The 20,377-nt window shown below is 39.9% G+C and overlaps 1 protein-coding gene across 50 annotated transcripts in view; it reads left to right on the top strand.

The window, feature by feature from the left end:
• LRRFIP2 (LRR binding FLII interacting protein 2) overlaps positions 1–20,377 on the top strand; it is a 120,279-nt gene that overhangs the window by 92,232 nt on the left and 7,670 nt on the right. For 34 of the 50 annotated variants that reach the window (XM_035278009.3, XM_035278007.3, XM_078354624.1 and 31 more), the window contains 5 exons: positions 5,747–5,839; positions 8,324–8,416; positions 15,208–15,309; positions 15,591–15,723; positions 17,695–17,744. In XM_035278009.3, the coding sequence (XP_035133900.1) occupies positions 5,747–5,839; positions 8,324–8,416; positions 15,208–15,309; positions 15,591–15,723; positions 17,695–17,744 (471 nt within the window). The remainder of the gene's footprint in view (positions 1–5,746; positions 5,840–8,323; positions 8,417–15,207; positions 15,310–15,590; positions 15,724–17,694; positions 17,745–20,377) is intronic. The other 16 variants (XM_035278012.3, XM_035278010.3, XM_035278006.3 and 13 more) reach the window with 2 other exon arrangements.

The following is a 20,377-nucleotide window of genomic DNA, read 5'->3' as shown; positions in this document are numbered from 1 at the left end:
GTCTTCCTTCTTTGGCCTCCCAAAGTGTTGTGATTACAGACACAAGCCCCTGCTTTTAGCCCATTGTTTCTCTTTTAAAGCATAATCAAAAGACCATTTCACCCCTGTAAAATTAACAATAATTCATATTACATATTCAGTCAGTGTTAAAATTTTAGCAGTTTCAAAATGCCATAAATGATTTTTCTTTTTTACACTTAAAAAAGTCAGGATCTAGATAAGTTTCACACCTTGAAATTAGTTGATAAATGTTTAAGTCTCTTCCTTTCACCTTTTTTCTCCTTATATGTTGAAGAAACCGGGTTGCTTAATATTTCCCAGTCTTACAGGTTGTCTGTTTTCATCCCCATAGTGTCTTTACCATGTTCCCCTTTCCTCTGTATTCTCTGTACATAGGTAGTAAGGCATAGAGACTTAATCAAATATAACTTTAGTTTTTTTGGAAAGTCTGCTGCAAAGAAGGTGCAGTTGTCTTCCTTCAGGAGGTCCAGATGTGTGGCTAGCTGTTAAGCTGTAGGTGAGTGCTTAGATCCTTTAATTGAATAGGGCTGCAAAATGGGATGTTCTGATTTTATCATTACCAGTTTATTTATTTAACGTTATTTATTTATTTTGAGACAGAGTTTTGCTCCTGTTGCCCAGGCTGGAGTGCAATGGTGCAATCTTTACTCACTGCAACCTCCGCCTCCCAGGTTCAATTGATTCTCCTGCCTCAGCCTTCTGAGTAGCTGGGATTACAGGCATGCACCACGATGCCCAGCTAATTTTGTGTTTTTAGTAGAGACGGGGTTTCACCATGTTGGTCAGGCTGGTCTCAAACTCCTGACCTCAGGTGATCTGCTACCTCCCAGACTGCTGGGATTACAGGTATGAGCCATTGCTCTTGGCTTATTTAATGTTCTTTTTAAGCAACTTTTTTGAGATACATTTACATACTATATAAATCATCCATTTAAAGTGTACAATTCAGTGGTTTTTAGTATATTCATATATATGTGTAACCTTCATGACAGTTACTTTCAGTATGTTTTTATTACCTCTTTTCCCCAAACCCCTCAGTTGTAATAACCACTGATCTACTTTCTATCTATAGTGTTCCCTATTCCTGACTCACATGAATGGAATCATGTAATACATAGTCTTTTGTGACTGGCTGTTTCACTTAGCATCATGTTTTCAAGGTTCATCCATGCTGTACCCTGTATCAGTATACTTAATTCCTTTTATAGCTTATTAATATTCCATTTTATGGGTATGCTACATTTTGTTTATCCATTTGTGCACTGATGGACATTTGGGTTGTTTATACTTTTTCCTGTTAAGAATAATGCTGCTATAAACATTTGTGTACAGGTTGTTTTGTGGACTTTTTTTTTTCTTAAGAGACAGGGTCTTGCTATGTTGCCCAGGCTGGTAACTCCTGGCCCCAAGCAATCCTCCTGCCTTGGCCTCCCAAAGTGCTGGAATTATAGGCATGAGCCACCGTACATTGTCTGGACATGTGCGTTCCCTTTTCTTAAGTATATACTTGGGAGTGGAATTGCTGATTCCCATGACAAATCTGTGTTTAACCATTTAAACAATGCCAGACTATTTTCCAAAGTCCTGCACCATTTTATATTCTCACACCAGTAGTGTATGCAGGTTTGATTCTCCCACATCCTCATCAACACCTGTTATCTGACCTTTTTATTCCAGCCATCCTAAAAGCTGTGGTTTTGATTTGCATCTCCCTGGTGACTTAATGATTTTGAGCATATTTTCATGGGCTTATTGCTTATTTGCATATCTTCCTTGGCAAAGTGTCTATTCAGATCCTTTGCAAATTTTAAAATTGGGTTTCGTCTTTTTATTACTGAGTTATAAGGTTGTTTATATGTTCTAGATATAAGTATTTCATCAGATATATTATTTGCAATTATTTTCTCCCTTTGTGAGTTTTCAAAAAATGAATCGGTTGAGTGTCTTCTTACAGTGACCAACTACTTTTCTCTTAAAATATCAATATGAATTTATAAATTCAAGCATTTGATGTCTTCAGTGCATTGCAGCTTTTGTTCTTTTTGATGCTAAAATTGTCCCATCTTTGGCTAATGTGAACCCCTTCAGGTCAATTCACACGTACTTCTGGTGAGTCTAATTGTTTTTGATAGATTCTTTGCTTTCTGGCAGAAGATTTTCCAGTCTTACCTTGTACATTTTCTGCCCCAAACCTGGGATCAGGCATTTGTACAAGGCACCCTAGTTCTTTTTTAGTGTGAGTGCTAGAGATGCTCATTGCCACCAGGTTGGTCACTGTTTATGGGTTTTTTTTCAGTGGATACATTTGGGAAACATGTATGAAGTTTTTTGTTTTTAATGAGAAATATATTATGATTTCATGCCTCCAGTTCATAAGTCTTCTGTCTTCCATCTGTATCTTTTTTTCCCCCACACTACAGTTCCTAGTTCTCAAGGTTTCTACGGATGATAGTAATTCTGTTACGTTCTGTTCTCTTTGGTTTATCCCAAGTTATCTAGAATAACAATACCAACATTAACACTAACAATTTAATTACTGAAAATAGGTAAAAGATTTTTATTTTGTTTGTTTTGCTTGGCTGTTATTTTTACTACAGTCCTTGTATGGCCAAACTATTGTTTTTAGAAGTTGCTTGAAATAGTTTCTTTTTGTGCTACTAATTGGATCTATAGGTAGATTCACTGCATTTTATTTTCAATATTTAGGAATTACTTTTAAAATTTTTATTTAAAAAATTTTAATTGTTATAAAAAAACACCATACAATTTATCATCTTAACCATTTTAAAGAGTTCAGTAGTGTGAAGCATATTCACATTATTATTGTGCATTAGATCTCCAGAAATTTTTCGTCTTGCAAAATGGAAACTCTATACCCATTAAACAGTTCCCCATTTCTCCCTCCCACCAGCCCTTGGCAGCTGTTCTCCTACTTTCTGTCTCTGTGGATTTGGCTACTCTATGTACCAAATTCATAAGTAAGTAGAATCATATAATAATTTATCATTTCGTGACTGGCTTACTTCATTTAGCATAATGTCCTAAGGCTCATCCGTGTTGTAGCATGTGACAAGAGTTTCTTCTTTTTTAAAGCTGAATAATATTCCACTGTATATATACTACATTTTGCTTATCTATTCATCTATCGATGGCCACTTGAGTTGTTTCCACTAGGAACTGCTTTTTAAATTTAATTTTGTTTTACAATTATGTAGAATAGTTTTATAGATCTTGAGTCAAGTTAACAAAGAAAATATATTTGAAGAAGTTAATCTTCTTTCTCTGTGTCTTTATCCCTGTTTTCTCCTTCCTTTAGGGAATTTAAAAATTTAATGGTTTATCTTTCCATTTTTCAAATCTCAAAAGATATATTAGGTAGCCATTTTTAATCTAAAAAGATATATATGTGTATATATATATATTTTTATTCAAAATATATGTATTCATTATTCTCCTTTCTTAGGAAATGGTAGCATACTATTGTAAATGCTGTTCTGCACTATATTTTATCACTTTATGATGACGTAGTATAGAGCTATCTTGCTCATTCTTTCTCACCACTGCATAATTATTCCACAGTATGGATGTACCACACTTTATTCTACCAGTTCCCTATTAATAGACATTCAAGTTTGTCATGTTTTGCTGTTAAAAATAGTCCTGCAGAAATAACATACTGCATAGGTCTTTTTGTATTTTGGCCAGTGTATCTATGGTGAAGAGTGATACTGCTGTGTGGAAAGGTTTGTAGTTTTGCAAGATACTGCCAAGATCCTCTGTAAGCTTTATACTATTGTATGCTCACCAAAACGTATGAGGGCCAGTTTCCTTCCCCATAGTTCCATCCTGGAGTATGTTGTCAAGGTTTTGAACTTTTACTAGTGTTTTGGTGAGACAAATAGTTTGTTTCCATTTCTCTTAGTATGAGTATCTTTCGTATTCAGAGTTATTCATTTCTTTTTCTGTAAACTGTCCATTTCTGTAGCTTGTTTTTCTGTGCAGTTAGTGCTTTTTTTCTTTGTAGTTTTAAAGATTCTCTGCCATTCAAAAATTTTAGTTATTTGCATATGTATTTTTTGGAGACAGAGTCTTATCTGTTGCCAGGCTGGAGTGCATTGGCACCATCATGGCTCACTGTAGCCTTGACCTCCCCAGGTTCAGGTCATTCTTCCACCTCAGCCTTCAGAATACCTGGGACTACAGGCACATGTCACCAAGCCTGGCTAATTTTTGGATTTTTTTGTTGCCCAGGCTGGTTTTGAATCCTTGGGCTCAAGGGATCCACCTGCCTCACCTCCCAGAGTGCTGGGATTACAGTCGTGAGCCACTAGGCCCAGCCCAAAGTTATTTATTTATTTATTTGATGGTGTCTCATTTGGTCACCCAGGCTGGAGTGATCTCTGCTCACTGCAACCTCCACCTCCCAGGTTCAGGTGATTCTCCTGCTTTAGCCTCCTGAGTATCTGGGATTACAGGTGCACACCATCGTGCCCAGCTAATTTTTTGAATTTTTACTAGAGATGGGGTTTTGCCATGGTGATCAAGCTGGTTTTGAACTTGTGATCGAATCAAGTGATCTGTCTGCCTTGGCGTCCCAAAGTTCTAGGATTGCAGGCATGAGCCACTGTGCCTAGCAAAGTTTTTATTTTTATGTAGTCTAATTTATTGTACCTTTACCTCATTGCTTGTGGATTTCTGAGTAATTTTCTTAGTAAAGGTTGCTCTACTCCTTGGTTACTTTTCTTTTAGTTCCTGTACAGTTTGTTCTCCCTTTCCTTCCCTCTTTCCCCATTCACCCTGACTTTCTTTCTTTATGTGCACCTCTGATTGATTTGGAATTTATCCTGGTCTGTGACGTGGGGTATGATTCCAATTTTATCTTTTTCCAAATGGATATCCAGTTATCCCAACATTACAAATTTAAAAGTCTTTCTTTTCTCATTGATGTGAGATGCTCCTATTTTTGTTGTTTTTAAATATATTTGTATATGTAAATGGGTCTTTTCCTGAATCTTCTATTCTGCTCTGTTGGTCTGTATTCATGTGCCATACAACATTGTTTTAATTATAGAAACTTTATAATATGTTTTGCGATCTGGTAAGGCCGGCTTTCTTCTTTTTCAGCATGTCTTTTTCTGGCTACTTTTTCTTGTGTTTGTCTTTCAAATCAACTTGCCTTGCTCTGATGAGAAAATAAATACCTGATGGTATTTTTATTTGTACAGCATTAAATTATAGATTAATTTAGGGAGAACTGACATTTTTATAATGTTGTGAGACTTTTAATCCAAGAAGATGGTATGCCTTTCCATTTATTCAGTTGTACTTCTCTGTCTTTTGGGAATGTTTTTTATAATTTTCCTCATATAGGTTTTTGATATATCTTGTAAGTTTACATATATATATTTGACTTAATATTGATTTTATTTTGATATTACATTTGTTATTCCTTTAAATTTTTATTTGTATCTATGAATGTTATTGAATTGTACATGTTCATTTTATAACCTGTTACTTTACTAAATTATCTTTTGTTTATAATAATTTTGCCATTGATTAGTTCAGGTTTTCCAGATAAATAATTACACAATTGTCCTAAGTTACTATGAATCAGGAGTTTGGGCATGTTTCTGAAGGTCATACTTAACCTGTGTGTTGTATTGTATGTTTTCAGATTTCTTGTGTGCCATGACCTGTGTAAATGATATCATTTGTTTACTAACAGGAGTTGGAAAGGCAGAAACATCTGTGTAGTGTGCTGCAGCATAAGATGGAAGAACTTAAAGAAGGCCTTCGGCAAAGAGATGAGCTTATTGAGGTACGCACATGAACGTGGAAATACTGACTTTTGAAAAAAATGAGTTGGATGGGATGAGGATGTGTGTTTTGGGAGGGAAGGAGCGTTAAGATGCATCCAAGGGTTTACTTGTCTCTTTACATTTGACTGTAAACTAAAATTTTTCAAACAGAAACCAGATCATGCTTAAAAATTGATACTATAAATCCTGTAAACATTACCCCCCTTGGTAGCAGAAATGTTTGTGACTCTTACTCCTCTCAGCACACTGTTTCTTAAAGATATCGTAGGAAATGGACAAAAGGAAAAATTAGAGAGTAACATTATTCTTTGGAATTAGTGAATGCACGATTCTTGGGGAGTAAGTTTGATTTTTCACTCAGGTAGATACATTCTGAGGTGGCTAAATGAAAAAAGAAGAAATGTCAAGATACCTTCTGTACAAAAAGCTTAAGAATGGCTGCTCTGAAGGTTCAGGTTTCTGCAGGCGAAGGGACGCCCACATTGTTGGCAGCATCTTAGGAATGGAAAGAAGCACAGAACACCAGGATCTTTGACTGCATTTGTCCTCCTTGTAGGCCTACTCCGTTGCATGCATCTTCTTTCTTTAAATGTGCTTTTCCCTCTTGAGATGAGGCTTTTACATAAATATGGAAATAAGTTTGAGGGGAGATCCTGCCCACTATCTAGGCGTGGCTCTCAAAGGCTTCTAATGTTAATTTAGTGTTGACGGGCCAGAGATGTTAGGAAGCATAGATGTTAATGATCCCAGGGGAGGTCACTCACGTACCACACTTGTCCACACTCCTGGCTACTCAGACCCTAGCCTTTCTTTTTCTCTCCCTCTTTTCCTCTTTCCCCTCAGACCTACCTCTTAATATCTCTCTCTACAAATGACTTTTAAAAAACCATTTAGTAGAGAAAAATAAATGACTTTTTAAATTTGGAAGATTGGTGTTTTGTCATTATTAAGAATAACTGAACATACCCAGAATTTGTGGATTTCAAGTGCAGATACAGATAGCCTTTTGGATCTATCCAAAAAGGATTACATGTGAAGTTAATTTTCTTAGTTTTTCTCCATATGAGGTAGGAAGCATATTTTCCAGAATCTGCATCCTGCTGGTATTTTAAAATAATGTGAAATTCTTTCCCTTTTTGTTCCTAAATCTTTTTGTGCCAAAATGCCAACCACTTCTTATTTCTTTTTCTAATTAAAACATATAATTTACCACTTTTATGATTTTATAAAATAAGCCTGCTTTGGGGGCTGCTTCTCAAATGCAATAGCTTAAGTTAGGACCGGTAAAGTGTTCTAGTTTTTCATTGTAATTGCGTTTAAGAAGGATATAATGCTTGATTTCTATAGTTCATCACTGTGGCTGCGTTAGCTTAGATGCTAGGCATACAAAGTTTGAAAACTAGTTTGAGAGGTTTTTTACATTTAGAATTAACATTTTTTAGATGTTAGTATATATGGTTATGCTGAAAAACTTTAAATATTACAAATAATGCTTTTTGGTCTTTGGAATTGAAAAGTCCATGGTAAAGTACCTAATGTATGAGTAGGGAAAGTAGGAGATGGTAATTTACCAATAATGCATAAGAAGAAAACCTGTTAAGCACCATTGCTTAATTGGAAAGGCCATTTGCAGATTGCTAAATGCCAATTTTAAATGCTTTAAAATAATATAAATAATTTTAAAATAATACCAAATTCATGGTGTTCTTGCTATCATAGATTTTGCTAACAGAAATTCAAAATGATCAATTCTGCTTAAAAAATAACAAGCCGGGCGCGGTGGCTCACGCCTGTAATCCCAGCACTTTGGGAGGCCGAGGCGGGTGGATCACAAGGTCGGGAGTTTGAGACCAGCCTGACCAACGTGGTGAAACCATGTTTCTACTAAAAAATACAAAAATTAGCTGGGCATGGTGGCGCATGCCTGTAATCCCAGCTACTCAGGAGGCTGAGACAGGAGAATCACTTGAACCCAGGAGGTGGAGGTTGCAGTGAGCCAAGATTGCACCACTGCACTCCAACCTAGGCAACAGAGCGAGACTCTGTCTCAAAAAATAAAATAAAATTCAAAACTACTGCTTGTTCTCTAAGATAAAAGATCATTTGTTCATAAGCAAACCTAAATTTCCCTCTCTAGGAATGTAAATTCTTGTTTGAAAAAAGGCAGTTATCACAGCATGAATACACATATGGAGCTGTATGTACACAGAAAATCTAGCTGGTCTGCTGCCACATAGCTGTGGTTGGAACAGTTATTCCTGGTTCCTTTGCTTACTTTTGTAGGGGCAAGCCAGTGGGAATCATGTGGCCAAGACTGTGAATGTCATCTTTTCTTTTGGCAAACCAACTTTGCTTTTCCTGTTCATCACAGACTTTCCCTTTTGGTTAAGTTTCTTTATCGGCTTTATTTTTATTTCTTTCCTCAAACCCCCTCCCTTTTCTTTCTGCTCTTTTATTACTTCTCTTCCCCTCTTCCTCTGCAGGAGAAGCAGCGCATGCAGCAGAAAATAGACACCATGACAAAAGAGGTGTCTGACCTCCAGGAGACACTTCTTTGGAAAGATAAAAAAATTGGGGTATGAGATGAAATTGGGCTTTGGTTAGAAGCTCATTGATGAGGACTACAACAATGGAATTTAAGTTAGAGATTCAAAGAACCTGTCCTTTTGATTATTCTTGGCCATTTACACAGTATGAAAAATGAATAAGCAGGAGTAGAAAGAGACTTCCATGGGAAAACCTGGTGTTGTGCCTGGAAAGAACTCTACTTTTCAGCCAACATTAGGCTTGTAAAATGTGTAAGTAGGAACTTTTAAAGGAAATTCCTCTGTATTCCCTTAGAATTCCTTTTTTGAGATGGAGTCCTCACTCTGACCCCCAGGCTGAAGTGCAGTGGTGTGATCTCGGCTCACTGCAACCTCCGCCTCCCAGGTTCAAGTGATTCTCCTGCCTCAGCCTCCCCAGTAGCTGGGATTACAGGCATGCATCACCACACCCAGCTAATGTTTTGTGTTTTTAATAGAGCTGGGATTTCACCATGTTGGCCAGGCTGGTCTCCTGACCACCTGACCTCAGGTGATCCTCCCACCTCGGTCTCCCAAAGTGCTTGGATTATAGGTGTGAGCCACCATGCCTGGCCTCCCTTAGGATTCTTATCCAGAAACAGCCATAGGCATTCAGTTCAAACTCTGTGGTTAACTTGTTATCCTTACGTTACAAGAATTTGGATAAGAAGAGAGTAGCTGGGAGAAAATTATTAGCATCCTATAAATCCTTGGTGAATAAAATAGGAAGGGATTAAAATTAATTTAATTACAGAAATGAATAGGAATGTAAGACTTCCTAGGGTGGCTGTCTGTAATTATAACCACAGAACTCCCCCAAGTAAGGGCCCAGATAAATGAAATGTCTTCATTGCTGTTTTGCTAAGTCCTGCAGGTAGATTTGCACATACACCAAAGGCTGGAAAAAATTCCCTCCAGTTCATCTCATGTGGACTTTGATTGGCAGTCCCATCACCTGGCTGAGCTCTCTGTTCTGCAGTAGGGGAACCACTTAGCCATAGCTGCCAGAGGCTTACCTTGTCAGGGAAGGGCAGAGGAAACAACATGCTTAAGGTTAGGTGGGATAGGGAATAGTTGTTAAAGATCCCTGAGCATCTCTGAGAGACATGCCTGGATATGAAACCTTCTGGATCATACCCTCAGAATGTTGTTACAGATGTTCTGAAGCCCGACCAGTGGTCAGCAGGATCCAGTCTTTTTCATCACTCCAAGGACCTCTGTCATTAATATACACCTGGGAAGATCCCATTACCTCTTAAGAGTTTGTAGACTTATGTCTGTAATCCTAGCACTTTGGGAGGCCAAAGATTGAGGGTTGCTTGAGGCCAGGAGCTTGAGACCAGCTTGGGTAACAGGGAGAGACCCATCCTGTGTCTACAAAAGAATTTTAAAATTTGCAGAGCATGCACCTGTAGCCCCAGCTACTTAGGAGGCTGAGGTGGGAGGATCACTGGAGCTCACAAGATTGAAGCTGGAGTGAGCTATGATCATGCTACTGTACCCCAGCCTAAGCAACAAAGTGATACCCTTTCTTTAAAAATAAAACAAGTTTGGACCAGGTGTAGTGGCTAACACCTGTGATCCCAGCACTTTGGGAGGCTGAGGTGGGTGGCCGGCCTAGAATGGGCTTCTTTTAGGACTTTACATAATTTTCTTTAACACAGATGTGTATGTCCAGGATTTCTAGCTTGTATGAGTGCCTCAGTATTTTAAACTGATAATCTTAGACCAGTCATAGAAACCCCTCAAATGTCTCAATTCAAAATATACATTATTTGGCTTTTATTTGGAGAAGATTTTATTTTAGTATTCTTTTTTTGAGATGGAATCTTTCTCTGTTTCCCAGGCTGGAGTGGAGTGGCATGATCTCGGCTCACTGCAACCTCCACCTCCCGGGCTCAGTCGATTCTCCTGCCTGAGCCTCCTGAGTAGCTGAGACTACAGGCATGCACAACCACACCCAGCTAATTTTTGTATTTTTAGTAGAGACAGGGTTTCACCAGGTTGGCCAGGCTGGTCTCAAACTCCTGACCTCAAGTGATCTGCCCACCTTGGCCTTCCAAAGTGGTGGTAGGCATGAGCCACTTCCAGAGTGGTGGTATTACAGGCCTTCCAAAGTGGTAGTGTTACAGGCATGAGCCACTGCCTGACCAGAATTTTAGATTTACATGCAGTTGTTAAGAAACTAAACAGGGCTGGGCGCGGTGGCTAATGCCATTAATCCCTGCACTTTGGGAGGCTGAGGATGGTGGATCTCTTGAGGTCAAGAGTTGGAGACCAGCCTGACCAACATGGTGAAACCCCGTCTCTACTAAAAACACAGAAATTACCTGGTGTGGTAGTGCACACCTGTAATCCCAGCTGCTCGGGAGGCTGAGGCAGGACAATCACTTGAACCTGGGAGGGAGAGGTTGCAGTGAGCCAAGATCGTGTCACTGTGCTCCAACCTGGGCAACACAGCAAGACCCGGTCTCAAAAAAAAAAAAGAAGAAGAAGAAGAAGAAACAAAACTTAACAGTGAGATCCTATATATTCTTTGCTTAATTTTCCCCAAATGTAACGTCTTACAAAACTACAGTACAATGTCACAACAGGATACTGCCCTTGATACAGAACATGTCCATCACCATCACTGTAAGGGATTTCTCTTCCTCTTGCCTTTTTATAGTCATAACCTTTATCTCCCCTTCCCTCCCAAGCCCTGAGAACCACTAACCTTTTCTCCATTTGTATGGTTTTGCTATTTTAAGAATGTGATAAAAATGGAATTATATAGTATAAACCTTTTGGAATCACCCCTTTTTACTCTGTATAAGTCCTTCAAGATTCGTCCAAGTTGTTGAATCGCCAGTTGGTTCTATTTTTTTAATTTGAAAAATTGTGCTAAAATACAAACAACATAAAATTTACCATTTTAACTAGTTTCAAGTGTACGGTTCGGTGGCATTGAGTCCATTCATGTTGTTGTGCTGCTGTCACCACCATCAGAACTTTTCATCTTCCCCAACTGAAATCTGTACCCATGAAACAACTCCCCATTCAGTCCCTTCCCCCAAACCCCTGGCATGCACTATTCCACTTTCTGTCTCTGTGAATTTGAATACTGTAGGAATCATAGAGTATCTGATTTATTTCACTTAGCATAATGCCCTCAAGGTTCATGTTGCAGCCTATGTCAGAATATCCATCCCTTTTAAGCCGAATCATATTCCATTATGTATACACCACATTCTTCTGTCGATGTATCGACACATCTACCTTTTGGCCATTGTGAATAATGCTGCTGTGAACACGGGTGTACAAATAACCCTTCAAGACTTTGCTTTCAGTTTTTGGTAGGTACCGAGAAGTGGAATTGCTGGAGTGGGTCCCCTTCCCTCCCTACAGTAATTGTGTTTAATTTTTTTGAGTGATAGCTATACCTAGTGTTCTGTAGCAGCCGTACCATTTTACATTCCTACCACTAGTGAACAAGGGTTCCAGTTCCTCCATGTTCTTGCCAACATCTGTTATCATTATGATAACAAGGGCAGTGGACCTCCCTTGACTTAAAAGACACATTTTCAGTATGGTCAGCAACTACGTAATGAATCATTTGTCTCTAGCTTGATTTTCAGGATGAAGACATGTCCATTATTCCCAGGTTAAAGTGCAGTTCATTAGTGCTGCTCTTAACTCTAGCTCCACTGCGGTTCCTTTTTTTTTTTTTAAGACAGAGTTTCGCTCATTACCCAGGCTGGAGTGCAATGGCACGATCTCGGCTCACCGCAACCTCCACCTCCTGGGTTCAGGCAATTCTCCTGCCTCAGTCTCCTGAGTAGCTGGGATTACAGGCACGCACCACCATGCCCAGCTAATTTTTTGTATTTTTAGTAGAGACAGGGTTTCACCATCTCGATCCCTTGACCTTGTGATCCACCCACCTCGGCCTCCCAAAGTGCTGTGATTACAGACGTGAGCCACCGCGCCTGGCTCCACTGTGGTTCTAAACACCTAGAGCCCATGTATAGAATAAGTGTATGCAAACAACTTGCGTATCTCTATAGCCCAGGCCCAGGAGAAACTCAGTTCCATTCTGACCAAAGATGTTTGTTCCCCAATATAATTATGTGGCGAATTAACTTTTTGCCCAAAAGTTCAGCCCATTACACACATCCTTTTGGCTTCTGGATGGTAGAATTTGAGGTTAGGTCAGGGATAAAGAATTATTTTGAACTCTACCAGCATGTACTTTGTACCCTAAAAAAATTCTGTAGGAGCTATTGTTGCATGCAAACACAAGGGTAGTGGTTATATGGTCAGGTAATAGGGAAGATTTTAGACTTAGCATGGATACATTTGATCAAATTATAAGGTATTTTAGCAGTCTTCAAACTTTGTGGTGAAATGGGTGAATTTACAGGATGTATTTTATTTTCCCGTCTATAATTATGGGAAGAGGAAATTTAAAAGTCTGAAGGTAAAAATAAAACCCAGTGCAATAAGATGTGGAAGAGGAGCAAATGTCATGTATATAATTTGCTAGAATTCCCAGTTTCAAATTGGCCTGTTCCTCAGAGGTCTTTTATGTTTATCTAGAGCATGTTGTGACAGTGACCATTTACCCAGTAATATGCGGTGACGCATGGCCTAACTGTGCATGCACATAGCAGTAACCAAAAACACCTAACCCACAGAGATTAAAGTGACACTCAACATTCCCAGTGTTCCATTTATTATTAATTATTAATGTAATGGAGTGCTAATACTAGCTAGATGGTGCCAGAAACCACATTGTTAATTCACAGGCAGACTTGAGACACATCGTATACTGTGGATGTAAATTGTTGAAAGGAAGTCAGACACTGACACTGCAGTTTGGATAAGTGAGGAGTGGGGTTTGTCCCACGGACTGCTTTCCTAGCGTCATCTGGGCTAACAATAAGGGAAGGTAATGTGGCCTTCATAGGGCTGGGATATTTGAAAAACTGCAAGGGCTTTGGAAACAAAGAGAACCAGATTCATTTTCTGGCTTTGCCACTTACTGTGACTTTGGGCAAAAAATAACCACTCTGAGCCTCAATTTTCTGATCTGCTAAATGGTGATACTGCAGGTACTCCACAAGATATGTAGAGGTTTCATACATAAAATAACATGAGAGCAATGATATGAAATAGTGCCTGCCATATAATTTGTGCTGTACAAATGGTAGTTGCTCTCATCCCTTACTTACTTGCTCCCTATTTAGTTGCAAAATAGGATTAAAATGATTTTTTAAATTTCCCAGCTATTCAGCCCTCAGTAACTCAGCAGTTAGTTGTCCCACTTCCAAATACAGTGAACTGAAAGTTACTTCTTGTAGTTTAACTTCTTGGGTTAATGGCAATGCGTTCAGAAGACATTAAATATATGAACAAAAATATGTGGGGAAAGGCATTTTCAAATAGGCCAGTTGTCAGATTCGTGCGTAGGCTACTTACCTTGGGTGTTTGTTTGTTTGTTTGATTTTCTTTGAGACAGATTCTTGCTCCATCGGCCAGGCTGGAGTGCAGTGGCGCAATCTCGGCTCACTGCAACCGCCGCCTCCTGAGTTCAAGAGATTTTTCTGCCTCAGCCTCCCAAGTAGCTGGGACTACAGGCATGTGCCACCACGCCTGGCTAAATTTTTTGGTATTTTTAGTAGAGACGGGGTTTCACCATGTTAGCCAGGATGGTCTTGATATCCTGACCTTGTGATCCACCTGCCTCGGCCTCCCAAAATGGTGGGACTACAGGCGGGAGCCACTGCACCCAGCCCCTTGGGTGTATTTTTAATTCTGGGTTATTTTCTTTTACAATAGATTTTATTTTTCATCGATGACCAAAGTATGTTTCTGCTTCTGCACTGTCCTCAGCTGACAGTTGTGAGATTAAGGAAATGGCAGGAAATTTACAAATGAAATCACCAACCTACTCCTCCTGAACTGTCCCTGCTATCTAGGCATAATAGGCAATGTGTTACCCTGATTTATGCCTAATTGATGCCTCTGCCCTTGGGTTGGGTGCTGTTATCCCTTGCTTTTCGGGTAAGGAAACTGAGGCATAGGACAAGTATGTGCCAGGACCCAAACCTGATTCTGAAATCCATATTCTGTAACTCTCTATAGCTTGGCTGTATTTATTTTGTCAGTGTTTTGTTTTTCACATTTTGAGAGTATAACAGAAAGCCAAATGAGTCTCAGTTATATTTAATTAAATTTTCAGAAATGATCCTTGAATTCTTTTGGAGGTTACCTATCTTAAATTAAGTGGTATTTGAGTATTTTGCCTCACTACTTGGAGAACAATCTATAGCCAGTATTTAGTTAGAATACCTTACGTATCACAGTTATTTTTATTCCAGAATATATTTTTTAAATCGGCTATATTCTTGAATAAACTATTTTAGTTAAACATGAAATGTGGGTTTTGTTCATCAAATGAAAACGTACTGAGGCAGTAAGGAAAGTTTTATTTTACTCTGGCCGCTGTCTTCATCTTTCTTCTCCTGTTTTGTTTTGTTTCATTGACTGGAAAAGAAAGATTTATTTCCCTGCTTAATTTGATTAAACATACTTTGCCAAATTGATGCATGAGAGCCAGTTTCTATGAGAACTCTCTTCTGGAGATGTATATCCATGTAACTCTATTTCCTCCCATATCTGACTGCTTGTTCCAATCTTTTGACTGCTTCCTTGCTTTTTATGCCTTTATCTTTGCTTATTTGAATTAGGTACTTCTCTGCTACCTTTCACCTGCTCTTTTTCTGTGCCATTGTTTTCCTTGCTACCCTGCCTAAAACCAGGCCCTAGAGAAACAGAAAGAATACATTGCCTGCCTTAGGAATGAGCGAGATATGCTCAGAGAGGAGCTGGCTGACCTGCAGAAGACAGTGAAGACAGGAGAGGTATGTCGGCACGAGCCTGGGGTTCAGGTCCCTCGCTGCTCTACTCCGGCTTTCTTCCTTTTGCCCTGCCATCTTTCTTGGCTGGAATACAAACTACAGTGTTTATTCCCTAATCCAGATTTGGTAGGTTTAAGCTACTTCTTACACAGAGCTATAATCCATGTAACTGATTCTAACCAGGTTTTACCTGTGGCAAACATGTATTCTTACAGAATTACCTCACAGAGCTTACTGCTTCCATGTGGGCCTTTTGTGATGGTGGATTTTTCCTCTCCCTGCAGAAACATGGCTTAGTTATAATCCCCGATGGCACTCCCAATGGTGATGTCAGTCATGAACCCGTGGTTGGAGCCATCACTGTTGTGTCTCAGGAAGCTGCTCAGGTCTTGGAGTCAGCAGGAGAAGGGCCACTAGGTGAGATACTGGTTGCTATGTTGACGTGGATGAATGTTGCCCTATTGGGTTTTCTGCTTTTTCATATCCCAGCTTGGAAAACAAAAACAGCATAAAGGCTGTCTGAGACTGAAGTGGATCCTTAGCCAGAAGAATCTGGGTACATTAGCACACTGTCTTCAGACATCCTTGACCTTGGGAAACCAGGATCTGAGTCATTGTAAGCAATAAGTGTAACTGTAAGGTCTGTGGATGGAAGTATTGTGGGTCTATACTCATTGTTTTTTTACTTAACTGCAAACTTCCTGCAAAGAGAGAGTCTAGTATACCTGTGCTACTTCCCTTGAACATCTGGTTTTACGTTCCGCTGCTTGCCCCAGGGTTCTGTACCTCTTTTCCACCACATTTCTTAAGCCAAGAAACAGATGACCAAAAAGATAGATATCAGAGAAGTGTGATTTCCAAAGCAGGGCTTCCCAGACTCTTAAAGTCTAAACCTCTTAAATGTAACCTTTTGAGAATCTGACACCTCTCTCCAACAAACTCCACAGTTGCTGACATGTCTCTCCAAGAAACCAAAGCCGCCCATCCATTGACCCCACTAAGAAATCTATTCTAGAGGAAGAAAAATGGCACAGATAGATACCGTATTATTAGCTAACTTTTATTTTTTTTTTGAAATCTTTTTTCCCTTTTTCATTTTGTTTTCATGTATGTGTTAGCTTCTTAGAGGAGTGAGCGATGGAAGTGTGAAGCAAACTGAAAAACATTTAAAAGTAAGCACATTCTCTGACGTGGAGCATTCTAGAAACGTGATTGTAGGGCACTGTGAATAAAGCAGGATGCTGGGTGAGCAAGAGACATCTGGAGAATGGAACGAGAATACGGCCACAGGCAGCCCAGGGTGTTCCCTGCAGCTGTTTCCCTGGTCTGCAGGTCCAAACAGGCAGACCTGCTTGGAAGGTGCAGAAGAAACCAGGATCTATATTTGGCTGTGACCCTAACTGTTTATAGAGGGTAGTGGCTGGCCAGGTGTTAGCTGCTTTTTTAACTGAACCACAGTATCTCTTCAGCTGAAGGGGCCTATTTTAATGCAGGCTTGGGAAGAGTCAACCCCTCAAGAGCCCAGGAGTGAGCCCTAATGATGCTGCTACCAAGCCTCAGATCACCCATGGATGCCCACATCTTTTTTTTTTTTTTTTTTTTAATCTGAGACAGAGTCTCACCTGGTCGCCCAGTCAGGCGTGCAGTGGTGTGATCTCAGCTCACTGCAATGTGCAACCTCTGTCTCCCAGGTTCAGACGGCTTCCTGAGTAGCTGGGATTACAGGCACCTGCCATCACACCTGGTTAATTTTTGTAATTGTTTTAGTAGAGACAGAGTTTCACCATGTTGGCCAGACTGGTCTCAAACTCCTGACCTCAAGTAATCCACTCACCTAGGCCTTCCGAAAGTGCTAGAATTACAGGTGTTAGCCACCGCGCCTGGCCCAGCTGCCCACATCTTGGAGTGGGTCCCCTTCCCTCCCCACTGGCTTTTGGGGACTTTGCTTCCTCCAGCATTGTGTTCCTCTTTTTTCTCTCCTCCAGCTTCCTTCGCCCAGTCCTGCTGTTACCCATCTTCTTTCACATATTTGGTGCTCTCCTGCTGAGGGCTCAGCCTGTGGGAACACACTTGACATGAGCTGCCTGTCTACTAGTGAAAACTTGAAACAAGGACTTCCTTTTACTTCAGTTTATCTTTAAGTGGCAAATCACTGCTTTGGGGAGCAAATGTTGTATTTGGTGCCCTGACAAGTATCAGTGTGTGGAAGTACGTTTTAGATCATTAGGAACTGTTCTGTAATGCTACTAAAGCCTTATTTCTTTAGATAGCCACAGCTGCAAGTAATGTAGCTTATCAGATAATATTAGCTTATGACTCTGAACAAGTTTTAATTGTGTATATACTGTATTATCACATTTAGTTTACGATCTTTTTCATTTGTTTTAGATGTAAGGCTACGAAAACTTGCTGGAGAAAAGGAAGAACTGCTGTCACAGGTAAAGGCATTCTTACTGGAATGTAATATAATTTTAACGAAGTTACATGGTAAAATACTAGCTAACCGAAATGTACATTAGAAAGAAATATACTTATTTCACACATCAGTACTCAAGTGAGATTTGAAGGATAGATAATTGATATTTTGCCTGTTATTTTCTGTTCTTAAAAAATTTTTAAGGGCACATAGTTTAAAGAGTCATATAGTTTTCTACAAAGCTTGTTATGAGCATAGCAATCCCCTGCCCTGGCACCTCTGTCCTCACCCCTGACCATTTCTGTTAAGTGCTTTTAGCTGATTCTTGTGTACAGTCCTTGTGTCTCTATAACATACTTATGTTGCTTCTTGATCGTTCTGCTTCAGGCATTCTATATTGACATCCCTTTAGGAAGATGAGGATTTCGCTGTTTCATCCTCTGTCCCTGCCACACATACACATATTTCCCACTCCCATATCCTCCTAATAAAGAAACAGTGTAATTCCAGTCTGCTTGTGTCATTAGGACCCTCTGAACACTGCTCACAGTGGAGCCAGATTGCATTTGAGGATCACAGTTTCTCCTTCACAACTGTTAGTTTCCTCTAAAGTTAATGTTATAGTTTTTCTTTGTATTTGCTTGGTTTTCTGTCATCAATTTAGGCAGTCTCCAACAGTAGATTAAACCCACTCAGGATTTTCAGATGCATATGACATTCTTTCAGTTCCAGTTTGCTGCATCTTGGTGCATCTGACTTGTCCCTTTCTAAACTAATGGCTTGCTCTCTCCTTACATAGATGATGGTCCTCCCCTTCAGTGACATCTGGGGATTTTCTTTGGATTGGGTTTCCTTTTTTTGGTGTCTTATGCCTTGCTCCTTATTTATTCTCTTATTTTGGTACATTGTCCAGTAACTTCCTGAGAAGAGGGTTTGTGGGTTGTTAATTTTTCATGACCTTGCAGGCCTGAAGATGTCTTCATTTTGCACTCTCTCTTGATTAAAATAGTTCAGCTGGGTATAGAATCCTGAGTTGCAGTTGTTCTCCTTAAGATTTTTTTAAAAGACATTTCCTCGTTGTGCTGTGGCTTTAAGTATGGCTATTGAGATTTCATGAACGTTTTGAGTTCTGATCTTTTCTGATTTGTTATCTATTTTTCTCCTCTTTGTGGAAGCTTGTGTCCTATTCTGTCTCTAGTATTCTGGTGTAATTTGAAGATAGTGATGTGAGTTTAAGTTTTCATGTATGATGCTGGGCCCCTGTCAATTCTAGGAGCACCTATTCTTTAGTTCTGGGAAGATTTCTTGAATGATTTTGTTACTGATTTTTTTCCCTCCCATATCCTCTGTGTTCTCTGTTTTGGAACTCCAGTCATTCAGCAAGTGTTGAGATTCTGCTATTTAACATGTGTTATTCTAGGTATTTGAGATATTTCAGTGAATAAGTCAGTTTAGAAAAAAATTCCTGCCTGAGAGACATTCTAGTACAAAAACATCAGACAATAAACAATGTATGATCGAGAAGGTTTGTGTGAATGCATTTATTCTATGTTTTTCTCTGCCTACTTTCTGCGCATAGGGACAGGCGTGGAATGGGTAGAGAGCTAGATTTTACCAGGACAGTATTAATGGAGCAGGAGAGGTGAGGGAGTTTGTAAGAAAATGATTATAATGATGGACCTTAAGATTAAACTGGATGAAGAGGATTTGGGAGATATTTGGGAACACATTAGGTATAGTAGAAAGATGTAATCTGTAGATTAGTGGTACCAGTGTGGTTGAAGGGTTGTTGGAATTCTGGTCTAGAAAGAATGACCTAGAAAGATGAGGAATAGTGGTTAGAGGATCCATGGAACTAAATTGTGTAGGGATTACAACTGTCTAATGATGAGATCTAGTATTTGACTGTGAGAGTGAGTAGCTGAGGGTAAGAAGGGATAGATGGCAAGATCCTTAGAAGGAAGGTGGGTTAGTCCATTTTTTGCTTTGCTATAAAGGAATATCTGAAGCTGGGCAATTTATAAAGAAAAATGTTTTCACTGGGTGCAGTGGCTCATGCCTGTAATCCCAGCACTTTGGGAGGTTGAGGCAGGTGGTTGAGGTTGAGTGTCGAGACCAGCCTGGCCAACATGGTGAAACCCCAACTCTACTAAAAAGTATACAAAAATTAGCCAGGCGTGGTGGCAGGCACCTGTAGTCCAGCTATTTGGGAGGCTGAGGCAGGAGGGAGGCAGAGGCTGCAGTGAGCCAAGATCGAGCCACTGCACTCCAGCCTGGGTGGCAGAGTGAGACATTGTCTCCAAAAAAAAGAAGAAGAGGTTTAATTGGCTCATGGTTCTGCAATTGTTCTTCCATGCTGACACAGGAAGCATAGTGTCAGCATCTGTTCAGCTTCTGAGCTGTTTCCTGAGGCCTCAGGCCAGGCTGGTCTTCAACTCTTAACCTCAGGAGATCCGCCCAACTTGGCCTCCCAAAGTGCTAGGATTACAGATGTGAGCCACCACGCCCAGCCGGCCTCAGGAACCTTCTCATCACAGAATAAGGTGAAGAGGGAGTAGACACGTAAGTCAAGAGTGGAAGCCAGAGAGAGTGGGGAGGTGACATACACTCTTAAACAACCAGATACCGTGTAAACTACCAGAGCAAGAACCCACT

Source organism: Callithrix jacchus, chromosome 17 (assembly GCF_049354715.1).
Source record: "Callithrix jacchus isolate 240 chromosome 17, calJac240_pri, whole genome shotgun sequence".
NCBI classification, from domain to species: Eukaryota; Metazoa; Chordata; class Mammalia; order Primates; family Cebidae; genus Callithrix; species Callithrix jacchus.
Note: the sequence above shows the minus strand (reverse complement) of the source record. Positions and strands in the feature narration are given on the sequence as shown.